The sequence below is a fragment of the Pogona vitticeps genome, chromosome 9, assembly GCF_051106095.1.
Source record: "Pogona vitticeps strain Pit_001003342236 chromosome 9, PviZW2.1, whole genome shotgun sequence".
NCBI classification, from domain to species: Eukaryota; Metazoa; Chordata; class Lepidosauria; order Squamata; family Agamidae; genus Pogona; species Pogona vitticeps.
Window position 1 is genome coordinate 24,062,215 of NC_135791.1, and position 26,077 is coordinate 24,088,291.

The 26,077-nt window shown below is 48.7% G+C and overlaps 1 protein-coding gene across 1 annotated transcript; it reads left to right on the plus strand.

Annotated features, from left to right (window-relative positions):
- Positions 1-622: 622 nt before the first annotated feature.
- Positions 623-21,183, plus strand: TMEM91 (transmembrane protein 91). Its single transcript, XM_020810858.3, has 4 exons — positions 623-750; positions 17,146-17,646; positions 18,482-18,625; positions 20,417-21,183. The coding sequence occupies exons 2-4, from the start codon at positions 17,233-17,235 to the stop codon at positions 20,573-20,575; spliced, it is 717 nt and encodes a 238-aa protein (XP_020666517.2). The 5' UTR covers positions 623-750; positions 17,146-17,232; the 3' UTR covers positions 20,576-21,183.
- Positions 21,184-26,077: the final 4,894 nt, after the last annotated feature.

Below are 26,077 nucleotides of genomic sequence, written 5' to 3' on the forward strand. Positions count from 1 at the left end.
CTGCTCCCTTCTCCTCTTTCTTCTCTTTCTCTTCCCCCCCCCGTCCGCCCCGGTCCAAATCTGGGGGTGGGAAGGAAGGAAAGGGGGAAAAAGAGAGGAGATAAGGAGGAGGGGGGAGAGAGAGAGAGATTTAAACTCATGCCACCGCATCCTGGCAGCAGAAGCGCATCTGGCCCCAAAGCCTGAGAGCGAGCGAGCGAGCGAGCGCGCAGAGAGAGAGAGCGCGCAGGATGGCAAGGTTGCCTGGCAGATGAAGGGGCAAAGCCACCCGACAGCAGGGGCTGTCTTGGCACCGAGGAGGGCACCACCAGCAGGAGCTGGGACGAGAGAGGAGGGGGGGACCCCACACCTGACGATGCCGCTTCTCCGCTGCCCCTCGCCCCATCCTCGCCCTGGGGTGGCCGGCAGAAGGCGAGCGGCCGGGAGCCTCGAGAGCCTTTAGCGCTCCGGGTGGGCATCGCGGGCTACCCCTGCCAGCCTCGGTCATCCCTGGCACCCCCTTGCTGCCCCTCCGGGCCGGTGTGCGAGAGAGAGCGCGGGTTTTTTTTCGGTTCCTTTCTTTCTTCGGAGGGCATCGGAAGGGAAGCGGAGCAACTTTGCCACCCCTTGGAGGGGGCAGCGTGGCTGGCTGGACTGGGCACCCCCTGGGCACCGCCGCCGCCGTCTCTCGGAGGAGGAGGATGCGGTCCATCGTGGCGGCCTGGGGGGGCAGCGAACAGGTGCCCGCCCCGGGCAGGCTCGCAGTGAGCGGTAAGTGTCTCCGCTGGGCACCGCTGCCCTTGGTCCCCAGCCGGGCATCCGACGTGGGTGTTCCCCCCCCCTACAACTCGGACCTCCAGCCCGGACCCCCCGCGCTCCTTCCCCTCGCCGGCTTCTCTGCCCCGTCTGTCTTCCCCTCCTGGGTGCCCTCGGGAAGTATCGGTGGGGCTGTTGGGGGAGGATGGGGGTTGTCGTCCCACGCCTCTCCGGTTGGGTTGGGGGGGAGAAAGGCAAGGTTGGCGGGCGAGGTTTGGCCCCACAGGATCCCTCGTGGTTCAAGCCCTCTTTCCCAAGTGTGGTTTCCCCCCTCCCCCAGTGTTATGAGTCTTCAGGCGGCAGCTCAAGGGGGGACGGCTTTGGAGGAACCAAGCTAGGGGTTCTGGGTCTATAGTGAAGGCGGGGACTCTGGCCCAGCTTCGCTGGCAGCAGCGGGAAGAGGGTTTACACGGAAACCAGAGTGACTCCGGATCCTTGGCTCTTAGAGCAGGCCATTGTTATTTTACCCAGAGAGTGGGTCATCGGTGCCCTTAACCCTAAACCCCCTGCTTTTGTTGAGAAAGGGTCTTGGGCATCCAGAGGTTGGGAGTTCGATTCCCCCACTAGGCCCCTTTGAGAAGGGCTGGAGTCCGTGACCCATAGCGTCCTTTCCAGCCTGGCTGTTCCAAGAGGAGGAGGATGGAGTGGGTGCCAAGAATGGGTCCCCCAGTGAAAGGTGGGGAGAGCGGTCAGGGGTGGCCATGGGGTGGATGCATCATCATCATCATTATTGCTGATGCTATTGTTGTTGTTTCGCGGTTGCTGAAATGGCCAGTCTCTGATGAGAAAATAGCAGCCAGAGTGTCCCTCGCTGTGCCATCATCTCCCCCATCATCCCCAGAGTCTCAGAATAGCCTTGTTCTCAGGGAGGTCTCACAATTCCAGCAGGTGTGATGGGTGGTGGTGGTGGGAAGTGATGAGGTCTCACATCACTGGCATTCTGTGTGTGTGTGTTTGTTTGTTTGTTTGTTTGTTGTGTGTGTGTGTGTGTGTGTGTGTGTGTGAAGTGGGATTCAAAGCAGGTGGGAAAGCAAGGATGTGTGTATATGAGGAGAGAACTAGATGATGGATGGTTGGATGGCAGGTAGAGAGACAGACAGACCGACTAACCCAGAAACTCCAAAATCAAATGGGACAATTTGGATTTTAATTTCTTTTTTAAAAAAGAATTAAAAAACTAATAAAACAAAACCATACAAACAAAAACATCTAATAACCTAGGATGACAGACAGACAGACAGACAGACAGACAGACAGACAGACAGACAGACAGACACACACACACACACACACACACACACACAAAATTTGTTCTTCCCCATAACGGTGACCATTTGGAGTGACAGCCATTCCCCTGCCTCCTAACCGATCCCCTTTCCTTTCCTAAAACTTCACTGGCTCTTGCTAAGGTCTATGCCTTCTTCCCTTCCTTAGTACATAATCAATGCCTTCTCTTCGTCTATCTATAAATATATTCTTACTAATCAAACCCTCCTTCACTTCAGTATTACAGGTTAGCTTGTCCTGAGCAGCCCTATCCCAGACCATTCATTTAATGGGAAAGTGTACATTGTTTTCTAATTCCTAGCTAATCTAGAATTGGAAAATGAATTTAATAATCTTAGTGCTGTTAATAAATCAGAAACGCAGAAATGGAGGCATAGCAGGTGGATAGATAAACTGACTAACCAACAGACGGGTACAAAGAAGACTCTACCCTATCTCCAAAATTGGTTCAGCGCTTATTTAAATGTCTGACAAAAACCCAGAGCAGATTCTCGACTACTTAGATGAATAAACAGACACAGAGACAAACAGATCAATATGCCGGAATAAACTGCGGGGTATTTATCTTCTTGAGGAACCCACTTTCCCTCCCTCCCAAGAGAGAAAAATGGGGAGAAGCATTTTCCAAGAATATTAAAGAACTTCTGATGTTTCCAAAATGAGGCCTCCAGATGCTTCTCCAAAGCTTACGAGCAAGCCGTGAATGAAGGAAAAATGGATTTCCGTTTATCTTTCCAGCATCTGGTATTGAGGGTATGGACTGTTTTAGTCAGCCTGGAAGCCCTTGCACCTCACATGGGCTGGCCATACGCCGGGGGGATGATGGGCATTACAGTCCGTCACATCTGTAAGGCACCACCGGGTCACGGAGAGTCTAAGCTTCCTTGGCTAATAATAACAACTGCTGTCAGCCAAACGCTCTTTCATGAATTGATTTAATCCCATTTTGCAGCCATCTGAGATTATGGCCATCATCAGCCTGATGAATTTCATAATATAAGGAGGGATTGTATAAACAGTATGAAGTGCTGGGTGGCTCAGTGGTTTAGGCATCTGGTTGGGAGTTCGATTCCCCCACTGGGCTGGACATGATGATCCATAAAGCCCCTTCCAGCTCTGCAGTTCTATGATGATAATGATGATGATTTAAATCACTTTCTTTCCTCTATTGTGCAGGCGCATCTCATAAACACAACGAGGTGGTGGGTTTGTTTTTCTCTGTTTGGTTGGTTTGTTTTTGTCTGCTTCTAAAGTGTGGAAATTGGTTCGGGCCGAGGTCTGTCTGTAACGCAGATTTTGTTTTTATTTTTATTTAAAATATTTTCACACACACCTTTTCTCTTTGAAAAGGAGGTGGCTTATAACAATGGAAGAAAAGAGTTAAAGTTGAAAACAATGAGCATACATCAAATGTCCACGGTCTAAATATGTGCCCTACTCTAAGTAGGTATATTAGCCTTATTTTTTTTTTAACCTGGATGCCATGTAGAACAGTAATAGAACACCAGAAACTCTGAATGGGATGATTTAAACCAGTTGGTACTTTCAGGTCATGCCCGTTGGATGCCCTGATCTGGAAGATCTTGCGTATTATTATATGATTTTTGGTCCCAACTCTGCGTGTTTTAAAAATGTCACTCTCCCTCATCCCTTTTTACACATTCCGTTATGTAATGCACAAACAGTTTTCAAAAACATTTGCATGAGAGATCCTGAATGGGGTTTCTTGCATTGCAGAGCCCAACAGGGTCCGACCGAAACCCAGTTTTTGCTTTTGGCCTTCCTTTTTAAAGCCCATTTTCTTTCCGGATTGATCCCTCGCTCAGCGGCAGAGTCGAGCGTGTGGTTTCAGTGCCATGCGGGCGCCTCGAATCCTCTGTCTGGTTAATTAAAATGCTTGGTTTGTTTGCTGTCACTCGTCGGCAACAGGCATTGAAAAGAGGATTGGGGGGGGGGGAAGATGCTGTGAGCAAGGAATAACTTCATTGTGCTTGCTTTTTTACGATGTTCCTGACATTCTATCATCTTATTCTTTTTGGTTTTGATGACCGTGTATCGCAGGGCAGTGCTCGAGGTAAAACAAGATAAACCTGTAAGCGATTGGTGGGGATGATGAAGGGTTGGGGTTTGGGGTCCAAAAGCAGTGAAATTCCCCCAGCAAGCGAATCTCAGAAATCCAGCAATCATATTTAATCTCCTAGGAAAGTGTGATTATTATGACTCAGCATTGGTTCCACATTAACATCCCGTCTTGGCAGACACACAAACAGATGAAGGTGGATAAAATCTGTCTTCGTTGGCTCATACAGCCTGTAACTCATCAAATCTGCTTCACCCCATTACCTGGTTATTATGCGGTAACATCATCTCCCCAGCAGAGAGACATTAAAAGCAGGTGGCTTATCAATACTCTGACGGTGGGCCACCTACTTCTTCCCAGGTGTTTTGTTCCATGTACAAGATATGTGTACATTTTAAAAACACAGAGAGAGATGTCACAAATCACATGCGGGCTCAATGGCTCAGTGAGTTGGGAGTATAGAATCATAGAATCATGGAGTCGGAAGGGGCCACTAAAGGCCATCAAGTCCAACCCCCCTGGTCAAGGCAGGCATCAAAATCAAAACAGATCTGACAGACGGTTCTCCGCTTGTCCCTTGACTGCCTCCAGCATGGAAGCACTCACCACCATACCGAGCCAGGGGACGAGCTGGGCCTTCCTGGGAGAAAAGCCAGCCTCTGTAGCTTTGGGCAAGCTGCAGAGTCGCAGAGCACCCCAGAAGAGTTGAACACCTCTAACTTCTCTCTACTTAGAAAACCCTGAAAAGGTTCGTCGTCAAGTCGGAATTGATTTGACGGCACACCTTTGGTATGAAGCAGATCAAGGATGGAGCTTGCCTGCTATGCTGTGTGTAGCTGAATATTCCCTTAATGACAGAAAGCCATGGTCTGAAACCATGGACATTGTCTCCAAAGTTAGACGTCTCCAAAGCGAGACGTCTTTATCATCATGGTGGTCCCCCTCCCCCGGTTTTAAAATACGACCTGCATAAATATGAATATTCATGCCTGCATGACTAGATGTCTCTTTGAGAAAGCAGTAATATTATCAAAGCCAACTTCCATGTGCCGGTCCTAAGCCCTAGAGTCGTAAATTCAAATCCCAACCAGATGATGAAATAAGCCAGGTGGACTAAAGTCAGCCTGCTTCTCACATTACGTGTAACCCAAATGCTTTCAAGGGAAGAAAGACGGGTTCACCGATCACAGGCTTCCGTACAGGCTGGTGAACCACACGCAATCCGGAGTCTTCCGAATGGGGTGGACTTCCATTCTGGTTCTCCCCAGCCAGCAGCTGGAGGAAGCCTGGGACCACCGAATTCAGCAGCCTCTGTGTGAGATTCCAGCAGGCTTCTCTGTGTTCTAGAAATATTTAACGTATCAGTGCCTTTGTTCTCAGGGTAATAAACCGGGCTCCTTTTGCGTTTCCAAACGCAATGGCCTGCTTTTGAGCCGGGTTGAGAGACGAGGTGGAGGAGGATTTTATCGATTCTCACTGATGCCCTCGAGATGAGCTTGGAAAAAGAATTTTAAAAGCCAGAGATGGTGGTGGGGGTTTGTTTTAGCTTGCTCTGTGTCACCCATGCTTCAGGGAAGTCGTAGGGAATCAAGGCAGCTTTCTGGCACCGCCGCTCAAGCGTAAGCGGAGCCACGATCGCCCAATATTCTCCACTTCGCCGCTTCCTTCCTCCACAACATTCGAGGCACTGTGTGGTTCCCAAGAGAGCGAAGATGTGCCAAGGAGGTAAAATGCTGGAATTGAGATGCAAGCAGTGGGGGGGGGGGGGGATGGCCTGGCTACAGAGCCAGAGGTTGGGAGTTTGATTCCTCACGGTGCCTCCTGCGAAGGAAAGCCAGCCTGGGTAGCCTTGGGCAAGCTGCACAGTCCCAGGGCTACCCCCAGAAGAAGAGAGGGGTAAATCACTTCTGAGCATTCTCTACATGAAAACCCTGAAAGGGGTTGCTACAAATCAAAATGGACCTGTACTGCCGAGCTGTAGCCTATGCGTCATGGAGTCTAGCTCCTATCAAGGAGGCCCAGTGGAAAATCAAACTCCCAGCTGCTGGTTCTGCAGCCAGGGACCTAAGCCACTGAGTGAACCAGCATGATGACATCCTCCTCCTCCTCCTCCTCCTCCTCCTCCTCCTCCTCCTCCTCCTCCTCCTCCTCCTCCTCCTCCTCCTCCTCCTCAAAAAATACTAGACACAATCAATCGAAATTATAAAATTGCTGATTGGTATTATATAATAGATACAAGTTTTAATCAAAGTATATATTGTTCTTCTCCTCTTTCTCATTATTGTGTTGTTGTTGTTGCTGCTGCTATCTCTGTGAAGGCAGTGGGGTGCAACAGTTAGCCCAAGATAAAATTTTGGGAGGCCAGGCTCGTTGCACGGGGGGGGGGGGAGGAAAGGAGGATTTAAGAAAGGGTGGACGTAACACAGACCTTCAGATGCTGCACAACTGCAGCACCCATGATCCCCCACTATGGGCTAGAGCTGATGGGAGTTGCAGTCCAACCAGGAATGTCCATGGGATTGTCTTTTTCTTTTCCTGAGAAAAGTAAGAAAGCAAGCCACATAGGGAAGATGTTATTATAATTCAGATGCATAGCACACAGCATTATTACATGCTGGGCCGGTCTGTTTACATTACGGTGAGAAATTCTGTATTCCAGGGGTGTGCCAGAACAGCTTGGAATCTGCCAACATCTGGAGGCCCACACTTTGTACCTCCCTAGTTTAAGGGGGATGGAGGGACATATACATGCACACTGTGGTTTAAGATAATATGCATGCAGAAAAAAAAGATATATTTCTCATTCTCTCCACACACACGACCACACACTGGGGATTTGTACCAAACATGGGCAGGCACACATGTTGATTTTTATATTCCTCCTCCTCCTTATATGTTTAAATCTCTATGCAAGTATCTATTGCCCAAGGGATCAGGTCTGTTTCACTCCATTCTGCCTATTTGGGTGAAGGTAGCCTTCCAGATGTTATGGCACTGCAGATCCCATTAGCTTTGGTCAGCACAACCAGCGATGAACACGGAGGGTGTCTGCCAGCCAACAACATCTGGAAAGGTAGAGGTCCCACACCCTTAGCGAATATGAAGCAAGAGACAGAGGGCAAAATCTTAGAAAGGGTGGCATATGATGGGGATCATCACGTATCAGATGCCTTTGCCATCTTCCCCCAGAATCTGGAAACATGGATAGCAGGCAGAAAACAGTTAGATTCCCCAGTGAATCGAAAGATACCTTGAACGATGTTGCTCTAGGTAGCTGCTGATCCTGCCTACAGAACGGGTGGGGAAGAGCTGAGAGCCAGGATACTGGGTTCTATTCTGCGTATTGTGATCACCTTGTTGTGAATGCCACATTCCTAACATTTTCAGTTAAGCCTCCCTTTCTGCTTCTTTCTGTCAACAAATAAACCAAGCAAACGCTACAGCAGCCCGGTCTTCCGCTTGGTGTCCTCCAGAATAAAAATAATTCCTATTATTATGTGCTGTCAAGCTGATTCCAGCTTATAGGGACCCTTCCGGAGTTTTCAAGGGATGGGGGGGTACTCTGATGCCGTCGACCGCCTTCTGGGGGTAGCGCATCTCAGCATCCCAGGCCAGCAGATGGATGGGAGTGTAGGTGGGGGGGGCTGGTCCCCTATCCCAGCTATACAGCAAGACCCTTAGCGCAATGCAGATTTGACTGTCAAGCAGGGCTGTAAGAATTTAGATGCCCATTTTCCCGTTTCTGCAGTGACTCTCTGGTGCTTTACGAGTTAAGCACAAATGCCCTTTGATTCACCCTCCAGAGTGCCATTTTACACACAGAGAGAAGCAAAAAAACAGAGCTCATTCTATTTTAAAAAATGTATTCCCTTCTCTGCCCACGGCTTGGCATTTCCTCAGGTTTATGGTGGGGAACGAGGCTGCCTTTTTATGCCTTACTCTTTTCCCTCACAAGCCAGCTGAACCCGTTCTCCCCCCCCCCACCGATCAATCTTCCCTCACCTGAAAAAGAAGATAAAAGGAGGTAGGAAGGAGAGGAGGCCGAGAACTGGAATCTGTCCCCAGAAAGCCAGGATGAAAGAACACCTCTCAGAATATAAAACAAGGGAATCGGGAATCGGGCTGTGAGGTGGAGATAATAAAGGGAACAGACGGGAGTCTGAAGAAGGGAAAAAAATGTCAAGTAATTTATTTGTCAAGACTACGGGTAGCCATAACAACTATACAATGATAAAAATAAAATGGATTTGCTATTCAGTGAATTATAGGATCGCCCCTCAGAAAACCAATCTACCAGCTGTACGTGTTTTTTTCCTCTCTCTCTCTCTCTCTCTCTCTCCCCCTGTTTTGGGCATCTTTTCTCAGCTTTGAAAGCTCATGGAAGTCACCGCAGGCTGCCTGTCTTTCCTGTAGGAAAGACTAGCCATTGGAAGAATCTAGTGCTTGTTCTAGTTCAACGTATTTCGTATCTGGCTCCGTTGCCACCCACATGGTCTTGTTCATTCTGCTTGGTGTCAGGGGTGACACGGTCAGAAATGATTGTGAGGTGGGGAGGTTTGCGCACACACACACACACACACACACACACACACACACACACACACACACACACACACACACACACACACACACACACACACACACACACACACACACACACACACCGCCCTCCTGACCAATCCAAAATGACAGGATCTGTTTGCTGTCCCTGTGGAAAATTAGGGGATTATAGATGACATTGTGTGTGTTTCGGTCCGAACTTTATGGGCTGTTTCTAAGGTGCTTACCTGTTTTAAAGACAGGGTTGTGGTGTGTGTGGTTTATTCGTTTATTTATTTTGGCCTGACTCAGCTGGCTGGAAAGCTGAATGGTTTAGGTCTCTGGCTGTGGAGCCAGAAGTTGGGAGTTCGATTCCCCCTCTGTGTCTTCTACTTAGAGCCACCCTAGGTGGCCTTGGGCAAGCTGCAAAGTCCCAGGGCTCCCCAGACGAAGGGAAGGGTCAACCACCTCTGAGTCCTTTTTACTCAAAAAACCCTGAAATAGGGTCACCATGAGCTAGAATTGACTTGATGGCACACAGTGATGATGATGATGATGATGATGATGATGATGATGATGATGATGATGATGATGATGATGATGAAGACAGAGATACAAGTATCTTTTTTTTCTGATGGACATGGCAAGCTGGCTTTATTTGTCTACCTTCTTTCTTTGACTGAAACTGATGGTTCTTATTGTTGAAGGAAGACATTTTGTTGTGTCCCACTTTGCAAACTTTTAACATCTTCCGAAATCCCCATCATTTCGAGCTACACAGACGTGGAAACTCTCAGAAGGGCACAACCTGTTCCTCCTCAGATTTTTGGTCTCCAGCAGGACTTCTCATCTTGTCCACATCCCCACCTGCGGTTAGTCTGGATCAAGAAGAAAGATGCTGCCCTCTGCACATGCTCAGAGGGTTGAGACCCGTGACCTAATCCGAGTGTGGATGCCATGAAGAATTAACACAGAGCCTTGTCTGTCTTTATTATTATTATTAAACTCTCCCAAATCCATCACTTCACACAATTTAAGAATGTTTTTTTTTAAGCTGGTTTCCATAGAAGGCTCCGTGGAATTCGCACTGATTTAAGAAAATTAGCAGCTTATACAAATGAGCCGCATCATCTTCCCCTTTATGCCAAGAAGTTACATGAGGGATGCTTTGCAAATCCCAGCACAGATGAGGTAATATCACAACATCAGGGTTCAGGTTAGATGAGCTATTTGTCTGCGCCTCGCCTCCTTTCCACACCTCCGAAATGACATGTGTTCTCAAGGGACCCCATGTCGGCCTTAATTGACTGATCATTTGCGTTAAGTCAAATAAAACCAGAGACAGTTATTAAATATTGTCAGAGCGAACCGATGTCTCGTCCTTGTTCTCTGTGGATAAGAGGTCCATTTGATATTTCATGCTGTTAATCAGCCTACACCTGTTTGCCATTGTGTCCCTAAATAGGGTGAATCCTTTTTTATTGAGATAGAAAACCCCCAGCTTTTGAGTCACATAGTTTTTTGGGGGGAGGTAGAATCAACAGGAAGCGCCAACTTTGATCTAAGCATGCATATCATCTTAGAACGGCAGAGCTGAAAGGGACCCCCCAGGGATCATACAGTCCAGCCCCTCTCAGGGATGCCCCGTGGGGAATTCGAACTCTCAACCACTGGGTCTGCAGCCAGAGACCCAAATGTCTGAGCTATCCAGCAGTGATCATTCTTGTTATAGGCTACATCTCCACAATAAAATGAGAATATTCCTTTCGCCACCAATGGAGAGATTTCTCCTCAATTAAAATTTCCCAGAATTTCAATGCATTAGCCGACTAAGAAGCCGATCTACAAATGTATCTGGTTCAAATCTGAACCAGCCATAAAGCAAAGGCTGCTGCTTATATAGCACCCTATGGTGCATAAAGCACTCTCGGGGGGGGGGGGTTACAATTTAATTATGTAGACTACACCCCAGAGAGTTGGGTACTCAGTTTACCAACCCTGGAAGGAAGGAAGGCTGAGTGAACCTTGAGCCAGTTATCTGAGGATATCAGGATTGAACTCAAGTAGTGAGCAGAGTCCTGATTGTAATACTGCATTGAAATATCATGCCATGGCATCCATTTAACCATTGTACCTACATAGGCAGTAATACCAAGCTACCTTATAGGGTCTGTTTTACAGGTTACAATTAGGCAATACATATGAAGCACTTTTAATATCTGCTGTGCATTAGTAAGAGCAGAGAATCATTCAGACGATGGGTTCAATGCCCCTGCAATACCGCTTCACACAGAGTTCCCACATAATCACTTCTATACAAAACCATGCTGTCTGAAAGAATCTCTCAAGAGCCCGGCCACAGCTCTGGAACCCATTTACTGCTGCATTTGGGGGCAGAGGCTACATCAGATCCATTGGGGTTCCCGGAGTCATTGCCCATCATAGTGTGAGACAAGAGCACCAGTCATTAGAGGCTGGAGTTGTCAGGGATCAGTTGGCACTTCTAGGAACTCTCCAAGGTGCTGAATCATAACTGCTGGATAGCTCCGCGATTTAGCTTCTCCGGCTGCAGAGCCAGAGGTTGGGAGTTGGATTCCCCAAGGTGCTCCCTTGACAAAGGCTGGACTCGACAATCTATCGCAGTGATGGCGAACCTATGGCACGCGTGCCACAGCTGGCACACAGAGCCCTCTCTGTGGGCACACGAGCCATAAGTCGCCATAGAGAAATACTTATCCATCCTCCGATCCTGGATTTCGGCACTCCCCTCTGCTGGTGCAGTGGTCCAGCGGAGGGATGCAGTGGCGACCATTACCGGATCTAGCCCAATGGGGGATTAGAGGACCAGTAAGTATTTATTTGTTAACGTTGCCCATAGGAAACACAAACAACCAAGCATTTAACCCTTGCAGTGCAGGAGCAGTTGTTTTTTTTTTTTTCTAAACTAAACCCTCAGCATTTGGGTTTTAATTGCAGTATTGGCACTTTGAAATAAATAAGTTGATTTTGTGTTGCCGTTTTGGGCACTCGGGCCAAAAAGGTTCACCATCACTGATCTATAGGGTTCCTTACAGCTCTGCAGTTCTAAGATTATTACTTTAATTCCCCCAACTAAATTCAGCATCTTGATAGCTCCCTATAAAGGTAAATATATGTGGAACATCCCTGCAACACGGAGGTCACCATGCTCCAGGGGGAGCAACCCATTTTTAAACCACAGCCCAACTGTACCTGGGGGTCCAGAGGTCAAGGACGGTATGGAAGATAGCTCAAGCAGGGTTGGATTTCTTAATTAAGTTAATTGCTTCTGAGTCCCAAGTTGTCCAGAACTGGAGCTGCTTGGGTTAAGGAAGACAGCCATTGGGCTCCCAGGCAATCAGAAAACCAAGTTTAGTAGACAAGCCAGGATGGAGAACAAAGAATCAAAAATATCCTTTCCATTCTAATGCCGATCCAGCTGAACTACAGAATCCCACAGCTAGCAAATGTCCTGGGTGGAAACTCCCACCAGCCCTTACCAGCACAGCCAACGGTTAGGGATTATGGGAACGGTAGTTGAACATCTGGAGCGTCAGAAGTTGGCCACCCCCATAGCTGGAAGAAGTAACGAAGTTTGATCACTCTAGCCCAGTGGTCCCCAACCTTGGGCCTCCAAATGTTCTTGGATTACAACTCCCAGAAGCCTTCACCACCACCTCTGCTGGCCAGGATTTCTGGGAGTTGAAGTCCAAGAACATCTGGAGGCCCAAGGTTGGGGAACCACTGCTCTAGCCTACATCCTCTATGATCTTCATGGAGGACTGAAAAGACAGAATTCTGCTCTAGGTTTTCATTCCTCGGGTGGCTTAAGGGAAAGTGAAATCAGTGGCACGGATTACATGAGAATTTAATTAATTTGCTGTCCGTTCACAAAGAGAAGCGTGTTTGAGGCAAGATCATCACAAGATGAAGCAAAGAACAAGAATAGGAAGGCTATGTTGTAAAGCTAAACCGTCCTGCAAAAATATTGACCATATGTTCTAAAACGCAACCTCAGTGTTCCAATAAAGCAAGCCGTTTTAAGCTGTTTTACGGTAAACCAATCACCACGATTCCACACGGATGTGAAAATCTTAAAGGTATAACATCGAGATCAACAATGAGGATAAATAATGGGAGATTTTGGAAACAACCTTCTCTCTGCTGCTGTGAACACCATACTCCACGTGAAGGCAGCTGAAAGTTACATAAGTTATACACACTGGTTTTGTGACAAAGTTTGCAAATCCAGAGTAGTGGAATTGTATTACAGTTTCATTTTCCCCAGAGCAGAATTTGGAAAAGTTAATTTTGAAGGGAATCAAAAGTTCTCAAGCTCTCACTTGCTTTCTTCTCTCACACACATCAATTTGTGTGCAAACACAACAGCTTCAGAAGGGCACGCTCCGGTTCTGCTGTGCACATCCATGCCATGTGTGAATCATAGAATAACTGAATTGGAAAGGACCTCTAAGGCTATTGCGTCCAACCCCCTGCTCAAGGTAGGAATCCAAATCAAAGTAAATCTGATAGATGGTTGTCCAATTTTCTCTTGAACGCCTCCAGCGTTGGAGCGCTCATCTCCTCCCAAGGTCATGGGCTCCATTGTCGTACTGCTCTAACAGTTAGGAAGTTTTTTCTGATATTCAGCTCAAGTCTGGCTTCCTGTCACTTTATCCCATTATTACGTGTCTTGCGCCCGGGGACGATCAAGAACAGATCCTGTCCCTCCTCTGCATAAATACCTTTCAAGTCTTTGAAGAGTGCTATCCTATCCCCCATCAGTCTTCTTTTCACGAGACTCAACTTGCCCAACTTTTTCAAGTGTTTCCTCACATGGCTTGGTTTCTCGTCCCCGATCGCCCTCCTCCAAACTTTCTCCCGTTTGTTGGCACTCTTCCTTAAAGAGCAACATCCAGAACTGGACACGGGACTCAAGATGAGGCCTAACTGGTGCTGAGCAGTCAAGCATGGTGCCTGTTTGCTTCGGCTCTCCCCCGCAAGCGAAGGGAACCCCAATGCAACTGTGCCGGATTTCACGGTGCACGGGCTCTGAATTGCTAGAGGCCTTGAATGGCATTTAAAAAGGCCCCCATATGTCTCTCCTTGTCTGCAATCACAAGATGGCAACGTGCCATCTTCAGAGCACGCCTGACTGTTGTTCCGTCTCAGTGGATGGCTGCCGGTTTGTATAAAGGTTGAACGAACGGAGCAGGGTGTTGGGGGGGGGGGAGAGGAGAGAAGGCAAGGTCGGCCAGCTCTAATGAATCACACAGCGCATAGATCGAGAGGCGTCTTGTGCCCAACCCGGCGATGCTTCTTAAGTCTTCCATTTTTTAAAGCTCACTTTGGGGATTAAACTCTCTCTCTCTCTCTCTCTCTCTCTCTGCCAGTGGCCAGGAGCAGAACTTGAACATTTTGCTTTTTCAGATCACTGCTGCTAGAATTCCTCCGCCTTGGTTTAAAAAGGGAAGGAAGGGGTCCAAAGACCTAGACATTATCTGCCTGCAGTGAGCAGCTGGACAGAAGAATGAGGAAAAACGGCAAGGTCATACAGCCACAGTCTTCCCCATTTAGCTCAAATGCAGGAGTTTCTAGTCAAATAATAGCCATTATGTTCAGATTTCCACCTCCCCATTCACTCATGCACCTTTACACAAGCCTATATGCCTCTTTATCTTTTTCCCCCCTCCTTTTTCTGATAGCTCTTTCAGCACGCCTGCTTTTTCTCCCATGTCCCTGTTCTTCCACATTTACTTGCGTCTTGTGTCTGAAATCTCAAGGTTTAATTTAAACCAGGGAGACTTTTGTGATTTAGCTCGCCATTTTATAAATGAACCAGAATTTCATTGCAGTGTGGTGAATACGGCATGAAGATTGACATCACAATGGTGTTTATTATTCTGGAGCAATGGATGGATTCATAAACCGTTTCTCCTGTCGCTGTCTACATTTGTGCGCTGTCGGGGTACCCAACCCACAGCTCTCTAAAAAATCCTGGACTCCAGCTCCCATCAGATGTGGCCAACGTATCCAGAAGTTGGGCATGATGGGAACTGTAATCCTACAAATATCAACAGAGGCCAAATTCTTTCCTTCTGGCATCCTTTTTAAAAATATGCCAATTTTGTCTCATACCCAACTGTGAAAAACCTAATGAGATGGGGGAACCCCTACAAAACACACGTGTCAGGGTAGGGACACAGCTAAAAACTGCCTTTTCTCCTCCCAGTGAGTTTTCTAAGTGCAGGAATTGTGCAAAACCATACAGGGGAGCATTTCTTGCCTTCTCTGTTATTTCCGAGAGCTAAACCAACCAAATTCAGGACTCTTAAAAGGGGCTGCGGAGTAATTCTCATTTTGAGTGTACAGGTATACGTAGAATCATCAACCACAATCCTGTTATCTGTGTCCGTGCAGCGCATTGTAACTAATTGACAAGGTGATGGAGTTTTCCTCTTGGTCATGTGCCTTATCGTGCACCTTAGCACCTCATCAGTTAGTCACAATTAGCCACGGCAAGTTCCTCAAGCCGTATGCAAACCCTGATATTTTTGCCTTCACCAAACTTAGTATTATTTCCAGATGGCTTGTGACCAGCGCAAGAAGAGGTCCCCCCCCCCAATGTTTGGGTTGAATCATCACTCCCACACTTGCTATCCATTAAGAGAAGAAAGGAGGAGGAAGACGGGAAAGAAAGCAGTGACTGTAACTCTTGTTGCTTTCAATGAATGCTTTGTGCCCCCCAGTGAATTAATGATAGAATTGCTATCTCATTTTCTTCTTAGTGGGAAGGCTGCTTGCAAAAATATTTGATGGATGGATGGATGGATGGATGGATGGATGGATGGATGGATGGATGGATGGATGGATGGATGGATGGATGGATGGATGGATGGATGGATGGATGGATGGATGGATGGATGGATGGATGGCATTTCTATACTGCCCCTCACTCAGTGAATGAGCTCCAAATGGCTACTTTAAAAACACAAATAGGACTTAAGACCCCCCTCAAGAAAGACCTTTGTCAGGAGAAGTTGCACCCACCAGTTGGGTTCACATTACCCAAGAGGCTGGTGATTTCTGAAAGATGAATTGTTTTTATGTGGCATTAGAATTTGTGGCCCAATGCAGCCGATTCTGGTGAAGTGAGCTGGCACCCATGAAATTTTACATCAAATCAACTGCGCTAGTCTTCAAGTTGATATCTCTCTCTCTCTCTCTCTCTCTCTCTCTTGGCCTTCATAAAGAACATTGGCCGTCTCTCAGCCAACTTTGCTCCAAAGCAGGGCCACTTCGGTCAGCTCTTGTAGGCTAGCGTGAGGATTTCTGGGCAAACTCTTCCATCCCGGTGGGTAGAGAACCTGCAGAAAGGGGAATAAGCAGAGAGAGCGTGTGTGCATGCGTCCGTGAGGCCGTGAAGCAGAGAAGCTCAACTGCCTTGGGGATAACCAAAGGAGAGTCTCTGTGGGAAGGAGTGAATGACTCATTGGCAGCTTCCTCCGCCTCCTGACTCAACTAATTCCCTCACAAGGGGAGTGGAGAAATGGTTTCCCTCAGGGCTTGGCCTCTGGGAAGGTGGCTTCCGAGTTACTCAGCGATGAGGGCAGGAGAGCTCGGAAGCGAAAACAGCCTGTCTTATAGGAATTCAATATCACGAGCCTTTGTGAGGCTTCCATCAAGCTAGGGCGGGAGGAATGCAAAATCCCGAGGAAAAACAGATTCCACTTCATCATCCCGGTTGTTGCTGTTGTCGTTGCTTTTATTGCTTTTACTGGCAAGAGGATGATTATCACTGTTATTATTAGCTTGCAAAACCAGAACCGAAAAACCCAAAGCGTTTCACATCGCCTTCAGTAAGACGTGGCAACAAAACCATTTCCAACCTAAAAGTTATATTCGGTTTGAGGGAAGCTCTTGAGTGCCAGATTCTCAGCCTCTGGCAATGCCAAAGAGGGGAAAAAGAAATGTCAAAATATCTTCACTTAAAAGTTTAAAGCTCAGTAGGTAAGCTATAATAATAACCATGTACTGTCGAGTCAAAGTCAATTCTGACTTGTAACTAAGCTTTTCGGGGTCTTCCAGAAGTGGTTTACCCTTCCCTTCCTCTGGAGGGTGCCCTGGGGCTCTGCAGCTTGCCCAAGGCTACCCAGGCTGGCTCTAATTGCAGGAGGCCCAGTGGGGGGAATCGAACTCCCAACCTTTGGCTCTCCAGCCAGATCCCAAAATGACTGAGCTATCCAGCCAGTTTTAGGAGAGGGGTTTTTACAAAGTGAAGGCAGCAAAGGATCATTGCTAGAAGCAAGCAGGCATGATCATCTGGGGACCCAGAGGGCAGGATGCAGTTTTGGCCTCAAGGTTTGATGCTATATGCATGTGTTATACCGTTTGCTCTTGTCTCTCGTTTGTTTCAACGCTTTAAGGTCTCTAAAGCCAAGAACTACTAGTCAGGAGTCCCCAAACAGCAGAAAAAGAAAGCAAAACCCAACCCATTTCCTCTAGGAGGCGCTATGGAGAATGTCCACGAGCTACAGCACCCCCTACTGGCCAAGCCACCGGGAAGGGTGACTCTCCCAAGGGGGATGCTAAGCCGAACGGGCCCCCACGAACATCCCGGACTGCTCACACGGCCGGTGCCCCCCAACCTCTCCTGGCTACAGCCCAGCTCGGCCGTTCTATCCAACCAGCTCCTGGATCCCAGCAGCCTGCAGAGGACGGTGGAGCCCTACCGCACCCCAGAACCCACGCTGTACCCCGAGTTGTGGAAGCCAACCAACCTTCAAGGGTGGAAGAAGAAAGATTACATCGAAACCACCTTTGGAGACAAGAAGGAGGCCGGAGAGCTACCCAGGAAAGTGGCCCTCGAGAAGGATATTCATACTGTCTGCTACGAAGTGGGGGACACAGAGCTGCCTGATCTAGAGGTAAGAGCCGGGCTAGACTTCCAAAGAGCCAAGATGGCTCCAGTACAATAGGCTCGGTATCCACTGATTCACTTATCCGCTGCCGGAAAATACCAAATCAAAAGCACCAGGAATAGGTGACGTAGTCTTATGAATTTCCAGAGTGTTTGTTTTTAACCAGAACGGACCACTAGAAGGAATTGGAGACCATGCAATATATAGTGTCCAAGACATCTGCATTTTTCGGCATCTGCAGGGGGACGGCTTGGGACTGATCCCTCGTGGATTGCATGATCCTAATAGGAAACATGAGAGTCTCACCCTTGTCAATTAACTGGGTCCATCCGTGCCCCAGTTTCTTTCATTATTAGCAAAATTGCAGAGAAATTGAGCAAGCCACGGAGATGGAAGGGTGCCAGACCAGAATAACTTTCAGTCTTACAGGCTGTCAAATCTATTCTAACTTACAGCTACCCTAAGTCAGGTTTCTGAGGTTTGTAGGATATTTAAGGACTGGTTTTAACAATGCCAACCTCCAGGGAATTTCCCATGTCCGAGCAGAGATTTGAACCCAGGTTTCCACTCTGCTGGTGCACCTGTTACTCCAGGAATCTGGCAAGACCACTTTTAAAATTTCTTTGTGCAGGTGCAAAAGACCCTTCCCATGAGGTCTGTAGTTGCAGGGAGAGCTTAAGATCTTTAAGGGGTACAATGTGTTTGGGGATGCCCTGTGCCGAGACAGCTTGCAGCCGGGGGCAAAGCCCTTGTATGGGTTGAGCCGTCCTGCGGTGGGGCTTTGGCCCCCTGCAACAGGCATTCGTGAAGCCAATCTCTGGTTTTCCTCTGTTCCACCTAGAACGATTCGTCCAGCGACAGCGACACGGAAAGCGAGAGCAGCTTCTCCATGCTCCTCCCTCAGGACTACCTGGGCTTAGCGGTCTTCTCCATGTTGTGTTGCTTCTGGCCACTAGGCATCGCTGCCTTTTACCTCTCCCAAAAGGTGGGTGATTGCACTGCATTACTGGAAGGAGAAACGGAGGGAGGGAGGGGTGTTGGCGGTGAGAGTGGAAGATGAATGATGAAACCATATAAAGGGGGGAAAAAAGCAACTCTTCCCACAGAAGCTGCCTCTGAAAGTCCTGCAGACGTTTGCATGTTGGTTCATTTCCTCTAGTGAGGAGCAGAGGCGCAGGGATTCACAGAACAGGATAGCTTCAAATTCCCCATAGTCGTCCATCTCATGAACTGGCACTGACCGTCTCAATAACCCACTCCGAATCATTTTGTAGTTGAAAGAACGGACATATTTCATGTACTTGCGACTGAACAGTTCCAACAACAGACGACACACAGGTCTGCTTTCAGCAACAAACTTCAGTCGTCTCTAGAGAAGGGGAAAAAGCACTGAGCTGAGAGGTGGGCCTCTCTTTGAATTCAGAGGCAGGGATGTCACAATTGGTTAGCGCTGGATAGATTGACAGTTACGCCAGTCCAGAAAAGTCCCTCCATGCCACACTTACTAGAGGCAGCAGGCAAGGTTGCAAAAGCTCTCAACACTTTACACTTAACGACAACCCGGTGAAGGAGGTCTGGCCAGCAGCCAGTGAGTTTCACAACCAAGGGTGCATTTGAACCCTTTGTATCCCTATGTCCAGGTCCGGTACTCTAACCGCTATACCACCTGGCTTTCATGTGCTGCGTATGTAAACAAGCGGCATGCGCTTCCTCCACTTTCGTTCATATCCCTCCCTTGGCGCAAGAGCGTGGAAAGTTGCCACAGGTCCTCAACTTGCAAACGGTGCTCACGCCAGGCAAAATCAAAGGAGGCTCTCTTTCTCCCAGGCCCTCCCTTGTGCTTCCCTGTCAGGCAGACATTAGAACTCGGGACATATCCATTAAAATTGACAAATCCAGCCGCTAGCAACTCATCTTATCAGCGGCAGCCAGTCCAAATTCTAATTCCGCTCAGGTTCGCCACTGCAGCCTGTAAATTATTTAAACTCTGCTTTCTTGCACAGAAGGGATTTCTGTACAGGACAAAGAAATAAATAATTAAAGCAGAATTGGGACGTGGAAGAGTGCCTGTTGCGGGCCAAGGGATTCACAAAGACGGATTCCAAAAAAAGTAATTTTTGAAAACCTCAAGAAACATATTAGGCTGTAATTACTTAGGACAAAAAGCATGGCCGTCTGAATCTATAGCCGTGCAACTGTTTCTGACTTCAGAAACTTATTTGAGCTGGGCTCCAACCTCAGAATATTTCTAAAAGCCAGTTTTTCCATTGTTGGGGCGAAGGAATCCTAGCACCATGATTACTTTTCAAGAATTTACAGGATATGGACTGAGTGCCTGCACGCTCGTAGCTAGCATTAATGGATGGATGATTATATTTTTATATTGCATTGTCTAGTCTTGCTATCTAGTCCTCTGGGCCGTTTCCAGCAATAATGCAAACACAAGGAACATCACCGCACACCGGTTAGCCCAGAAATATAATAGTATCATATCAAGGAAAACAACATACCTGAAAAACTCAAGATAGTGGCAGAGGACAACATACAAACTTCAAAATAACGACAAAAAAAAAAAAACACTAAGTGAGAGGCAGTGATAGACGGAGGGTCTCCGGAAATGTCTCCAGGAAAAGCAGTGTTGGCTTACGGGTCTTTAGGAGGGAAGGGGCCTGTTTACGAAGAGGGGGCCACCCCCGAGAAGGCCCCGCTCTTAGTCATCAATGTCAATTTCTGATATGTTCACCTGCTCCCTTTCTTCCCCTTTCTTCTCCTGCAGACCAACAAGGCGTCCGCCAAGGGGGACTACCCAGGCGCGTGGACCGCCTCCCGCCAGACCTTTGCACTCGCTGTCCTGTCCATCATCCTCGGCATATGCACCTACATCGGGGCCGTGGTGGCCCTCATCGCCTACCTGTCAAACAAGGCGCCGACTTAGGGTCTCCAGGCCTGCTGGACACAGACGCTCACACACGCTCCCTTTCCCCCTTGGTGGCGGCAGGGACGCGGATCTAGTGGTCTCCCTTCCACGTGTGTTTCCTGACATCTGTTTGGCCGGAACAAAAAAATATCCCTTCGACTCAATGCAGCAGCATCTTGGAACCAAAACAGGAAGGCTGTGGATTTGGTTGCAAGAAGTGGGGAAAAAAAACACACCAGGGATAACAGAAAGGGTTCTATTTTTTTTGGAGGGGGGGAAGCATTGGCACCCTCTCAATGTTGCCCTCAAAGCCCCTCCAGCCTCTGTAAGAAACCAGGCGCCCCGCTGCCAGGATGGGACCAGGGATTTTGGCTAGGTGCATGACGGAGCACCCGGGATGGCTGCCCCCCACAGCAGGAGGGGGCAAGGGGTGCTGCTGGATGGACAAAACGGACTCTCCCTGTCAGTCCCCGTGAACCCCACCCTCAAGTCACTGTATCTGTTCTTCACACCTCCTTTTATACAGAGCTCCGCACCCGAGCAAACTCTTTTGTGGTTTGAGATCCCAAGTCATGCGTGCAACCCCCCACTCCCGGTCCTCAATAAACCAGCAGTGCTCAATGGGACCCGGGCTCTCACATGTTCTCCTCTGCCGTGGTGTCGAAATCTCACAGCTACCCAGATGCCAGAGCACCAGAGACTTCTTTGATGTGCGGAGGGCCTGATGCACGCTCTACGGGGCGGTCACCTTGGCGGGTGCACGGGTGTGCGTTGACAACAGGCCTTCTGAACCTGGTGCTTCTCTCCTTCCCAGCCCTCTGCACCATGATGGAGGCTGAGACACTGCTTCTAGCTACCCTATTTCCATGCCTGTGTATTCCTGGGCTGGCTTGGGAGGGGGGGGGGACTGCAGAAAGTGTGGCGCAAGAAAGCGAAAGCAGTCAGGAACATGCATTACGATCAGGGCCTTTTGAAGATAACAAGAGGCCTGGAGCAGGCGGGCCATGTGAGCCCTCTCTCCATCACTCCCTTCTGGTACGACTCCATGTCAGCTGATGCACCCCTCTATGTGAAGCCGGGGGGGGGGCAACCCCAACCCCAACCCACAGTGCCCAACCACAAAAGGCCCTGGTTGTCACCTTTGAACTAAGGCAGAATCACCTTTACATTAGAAATGAGAAACATACAGCCCCCCCCGGATCTCGTTGAGCAACACATCCCATCATCTCCCACCATTGGCAGTTTTCACTAAGGCTGATGGGAGAGATAGTCCAAAATACTCAAGAGGGTGGTGCCTGCTTTATACTTAAAAGACAGCAGCAGGAATAGGTAACTCTGGAGGCCGACCCTCTAGGATCCAGCGTGGATTGCCTCTAGATGAAACCACAAGTAGGCAGACGTTCACTTTTGTTTTGAGTCTTTGATCTACTTTTTCACTTTTATAAGGAAAATGGGTGCAGAGTAACAAATCACAACATCTGGAGGCTTGCAGGGGCACAATTCTCCATTGTGGGGGGCTTGTTGGCCCCCCATAATGGATCAAAATATGCCCTCAATTCAGGTGCAATTTACAAAAGTTGAATTGCAGCCACGACACCAATAAGGAAGCTGCTCTATCCAGGAGCAGTCTATCACTGATTCACCGAGTGCTGGGGACAAGGCAGGGCTTTGCTTATTGGCTTCCTGGGAGATGATGCCTGGCTAGCGATTCTTGGGAAAGGGCTCTAGATTCGAGGAAGCCCTTGGCTTGACCGGGGCATTGGCTTTTCTCCAGTTTGTGTGGTGTTGGCGTTGCTAAGCTGCAGGAGGAAATGGAAACGGCAAGGCACACAGACAAAACAGCGGGCCAGGGAAAAGGCAAACATGTTTTTTCGGACGTTAAGCTCTTTTTTTTTTAAAGAAGGGCAAAAAATATACAGTACTTACTGTCAAGCCTCTTGAGAAAACTCCAGGAAAATTCCATTCTACTGCAAACTGGACCCCCCCCCCAAAAGGATATTCTCCCCCTTTTCCATCCATGCTTTTTTCTCTCTCTCCGCCCCCACCCCAAATTATGTGCTCTTCTTGCTCTCTCTCGCTGTCCTCCAAATCGGCCATGAATTATTGAGCGCCTCGGCACTTTATCATATATTTATGTGCGGTCCCCAGCCTGCTTCTTTCCGAAGTATTAACCATCATCTCCTTCGCAGCTCAGGTGGAAGGGAAGAAAAGGCAGCTTTTGAGTGTGTGTGTGTCTGTATGCATGCATTGGGGGGGGGGGAAGAAGGCAGCCTCAAGACCCACAGAGGGCCCTAGTCAAGTTCGTGTAAACCAATGTTATGGCACAGACTCCTCGAGGAAGGGAAACGGGCATTCGCAGGGCAAGCGGGAGAATTCCAGCCCATTCTCAAGAAAAGGAATTAAAGTTTGGATCAGCACGGCAGAGAAGAGGAAAGGCATCTGGATTCGCACGGATGACCGCTCCAATTTCATCCCATCTCTCTCTTCTGAAAAGAAATGGGGGAGTGAAGGAGGAGGCTGGCCGCCTACATGAAAAGGCGGGTGGCCTCCTTTTTCGCCTCCTTGCACAAAAATCATAACCCGATTGAAAACGCAGCCCTAGATCAGATACTTTAAGCCAAGGCACCAAGAAGGAGGAAAGTGTGATCTATAATTCAAATACAGCAAGACTCCCCCGTATTCACAGGATCAGTATTCGCTGATTCACTTATCCACGGTCTGAAAATATTAACACTGTCGGAAAGATACATTTCTCCCTCGAAAGCTCAGTGGTTGAAGCATCTGGCAGTGGAGCCAGAGGTTGGGAGTTCGATTCCCTGCTGGGACTCCTTGACATGGAATGGACTCAAGGTCCCTTCCAGCTCTACCGTTCTGTTATTAAGATTATGATGACATCAACACCACTGGCCACTAGGGGGAACCAGAGACAGTGTTATGTACAGATTTTACTGTAACCCACGTTTTTCAGCATCCGCAGGCGAATACAGGGGTCCTTCCTGGGTGGGGGATTTCCGCCTAGCCCTTAGGAACTGGATTTCCGAGGCTCCCGTGGGAGTACTGCAGGGCTGGCGTTTCTTGGAGGCAGGCGGCTCGGCCGGCATCGCCAAACGTCTGACTCAACCTAACCCGACCTCTGTGCAAGAGGGAGTCATTCACAAGTTGAAGCAGCACCCATTTTGCAAGAATACACACACACACAACACACAAATTGTTAGGAATGGGGAGGGGGAGGACAGCGGCTTTCCACCACCTCTTTGGCAAAGCCCAAGCAGAACTGTGTGCATTCAGAAACCACCGGCTGCTAAGTGGCGCTCTGGAAGGGAAACAACATGGGAGTATTCTGGGGAAGGGGCTACTATAGGCCACCGGAGCACTCTCCTCTGCCACATTTTGTTGCAGCTTCGCTGGTAGCAACTCCTGGGCCCCTGCAGGGTTTTTTTTTAAATAGCCGCCAACCGATTTTGTCGCAAGAAACGGTCTAAGAGGTTCTAGGCTCAGTCCATCCACAGCTAGAAATGTGGCTGTTTGGTTACGAACACCTAGGCTGGACAGAACCTGGGGACCGCCGGATGTGCGCGAGAAAGACTACAATGCCCATCAGCCCCCAAACACAGAACCAGAAGGAAAATAGAACCTGACCCTCCAGGAGGAGGCTTGTCTGGAAAAGGCCAGATCTAGCTGCCTGGAGAGATGATCTGGGATCCTTAAGGCTTGTAAGGGGATTGACGGGACCAGATTTTAGAGGCTGGCCTGGCATCTCTCGGAGAGGCGGCCACCCCCCCCTCCCTGCTGCCGCCCGGCTCAAATCCTGTGTCAGGCTTCAAAGGCAGTACATGAGAATTAGCCGTACCACAAATGACAGCAGAAGCTAGTATCTGCACCCTAGGCTTTGGGGGTGGGTGGGTGGAAGCTGTGGGCTGGGGCTAAACTGGGGGGGCAGATGCAGGAAGGTTTGCACAGGCAGGAAGGCTAACTGGGGGGGGCGGCCAGCTCCAGCGTTCCCCGCTTAATGAGCAAAAACACAGATGGCTCCTTCATCTGGGAAGCCAACGCGGCAGCGAAATCTGGGAGCGTGAAGACCTTTGGGGCAGAAAAAGACAGAACAGAGATTCCAAAACAAAGCTTAATTGAAAAGCAAGGGGTCCAAAAGGCACCTTTCAACCGTGATCTGCTCTCCCCTTGCAAAAAAATAGAAAATAAAATGCTTGAATGACAGGGTTCTGCTAGGGTCCCCTCGACACGCATGCGCGCACACCCCAATTCTGGATAATAATGAGAATCTTGTTTTTCCCCCTCCCTGCAAGGCCGTGGAGCACAGGGCGCTGAACAGATGGGGTAAAAGGAGTGAAGAAACAAGCTAGTAGGGTCCGATTGCATATTCATTACAAGAGATGGGAAGCAGAGGGCGGGGAAAGACCGGAAGGAGTTTTCTGCTATAGAAGAGGGCAGATGAGGACACGCCGTCTTTGAAAGGAAAAGAAGGTGGTAGAGAGAAAAAAGGTGGTTCTTTTTCGGTGCCTGCCCGAAACCCGCCAGGGTGTTCCGGAAGGGCAGCTGGTTTGAATCGCAAAAGGATGAAAACCTCTGAAAGAGTCAAGTGGGAGAAGAAAAAGGATTGTTTCATCAAGATAATCAGGCTCGTTAATCAGAATCGAGGGGGTTTGCTTCTTAGCCAGACGGCTGGTGAAGGTTAAGAGGGAGGCCGGAACTGGGTTTGGGAAGGGAGGGAGGCCAGAAGCAAGGGGTGCCAGGAAGCCCGCCGGTCTGCATCACCCTGGGGGGCAGCCCCGGAGGTCATCACAGAGAAGGACTGAATGGGGAAGAGGGATGTGACTAAGCCACACGACAAGTCAGTGGCCCAACTGGCCCTCGAAGTGCAGGATTTCACCCTGCGGAAGCTGTGTGCCGGCACAGAATTTTGGAGTACCCAATATGAGATTGCATCTTGGAGACCCCTTCCCTTCTTCTTATTTTAAAGCAGTAGGTTTCTAGTCCTCATTGGCTATGAAACTTTGGTAGAAAGGTACTGAGGAACTACAAGTCCCATCATATCTTATGGCCAAGCTGGATGCTCAGTCCTGATCTGGATTCAAGACTAAATGGTCCCATACAGAGGGGGGGGCAGATTTTAATTACTGATCCCCCAATTCAATCTCATGGTTGCATACACATGCTTTTGGGCTTTCAAAGTAGGGAGGCTAGTTAAACCTTAATAAATGCTAATAAGTGACTAATAATAATTAAGAAGCCGGGTTAGGCAAAGATATGGCAGCCAGCTTCAGATCACACCTTGAGCATCGTGGAGGTGTGTGGATTTGAACCCGGGTCTTGTGGGTTTCAGCTGGATCCTCCGACCACTTCTACGAACTAGCTCACAAAGGAACAGCGAAGCTCAACCACCCGGGATCACATTCTGGATTCTGGACAGCCCTTGATGGCCTTAGGTTTCAAGCTGGAGGGGTTCCCCCCCCCACTCCCCGCCTTTCCTTTAATTAGCAAGGCGCCAGTGGTTCTCGTGGG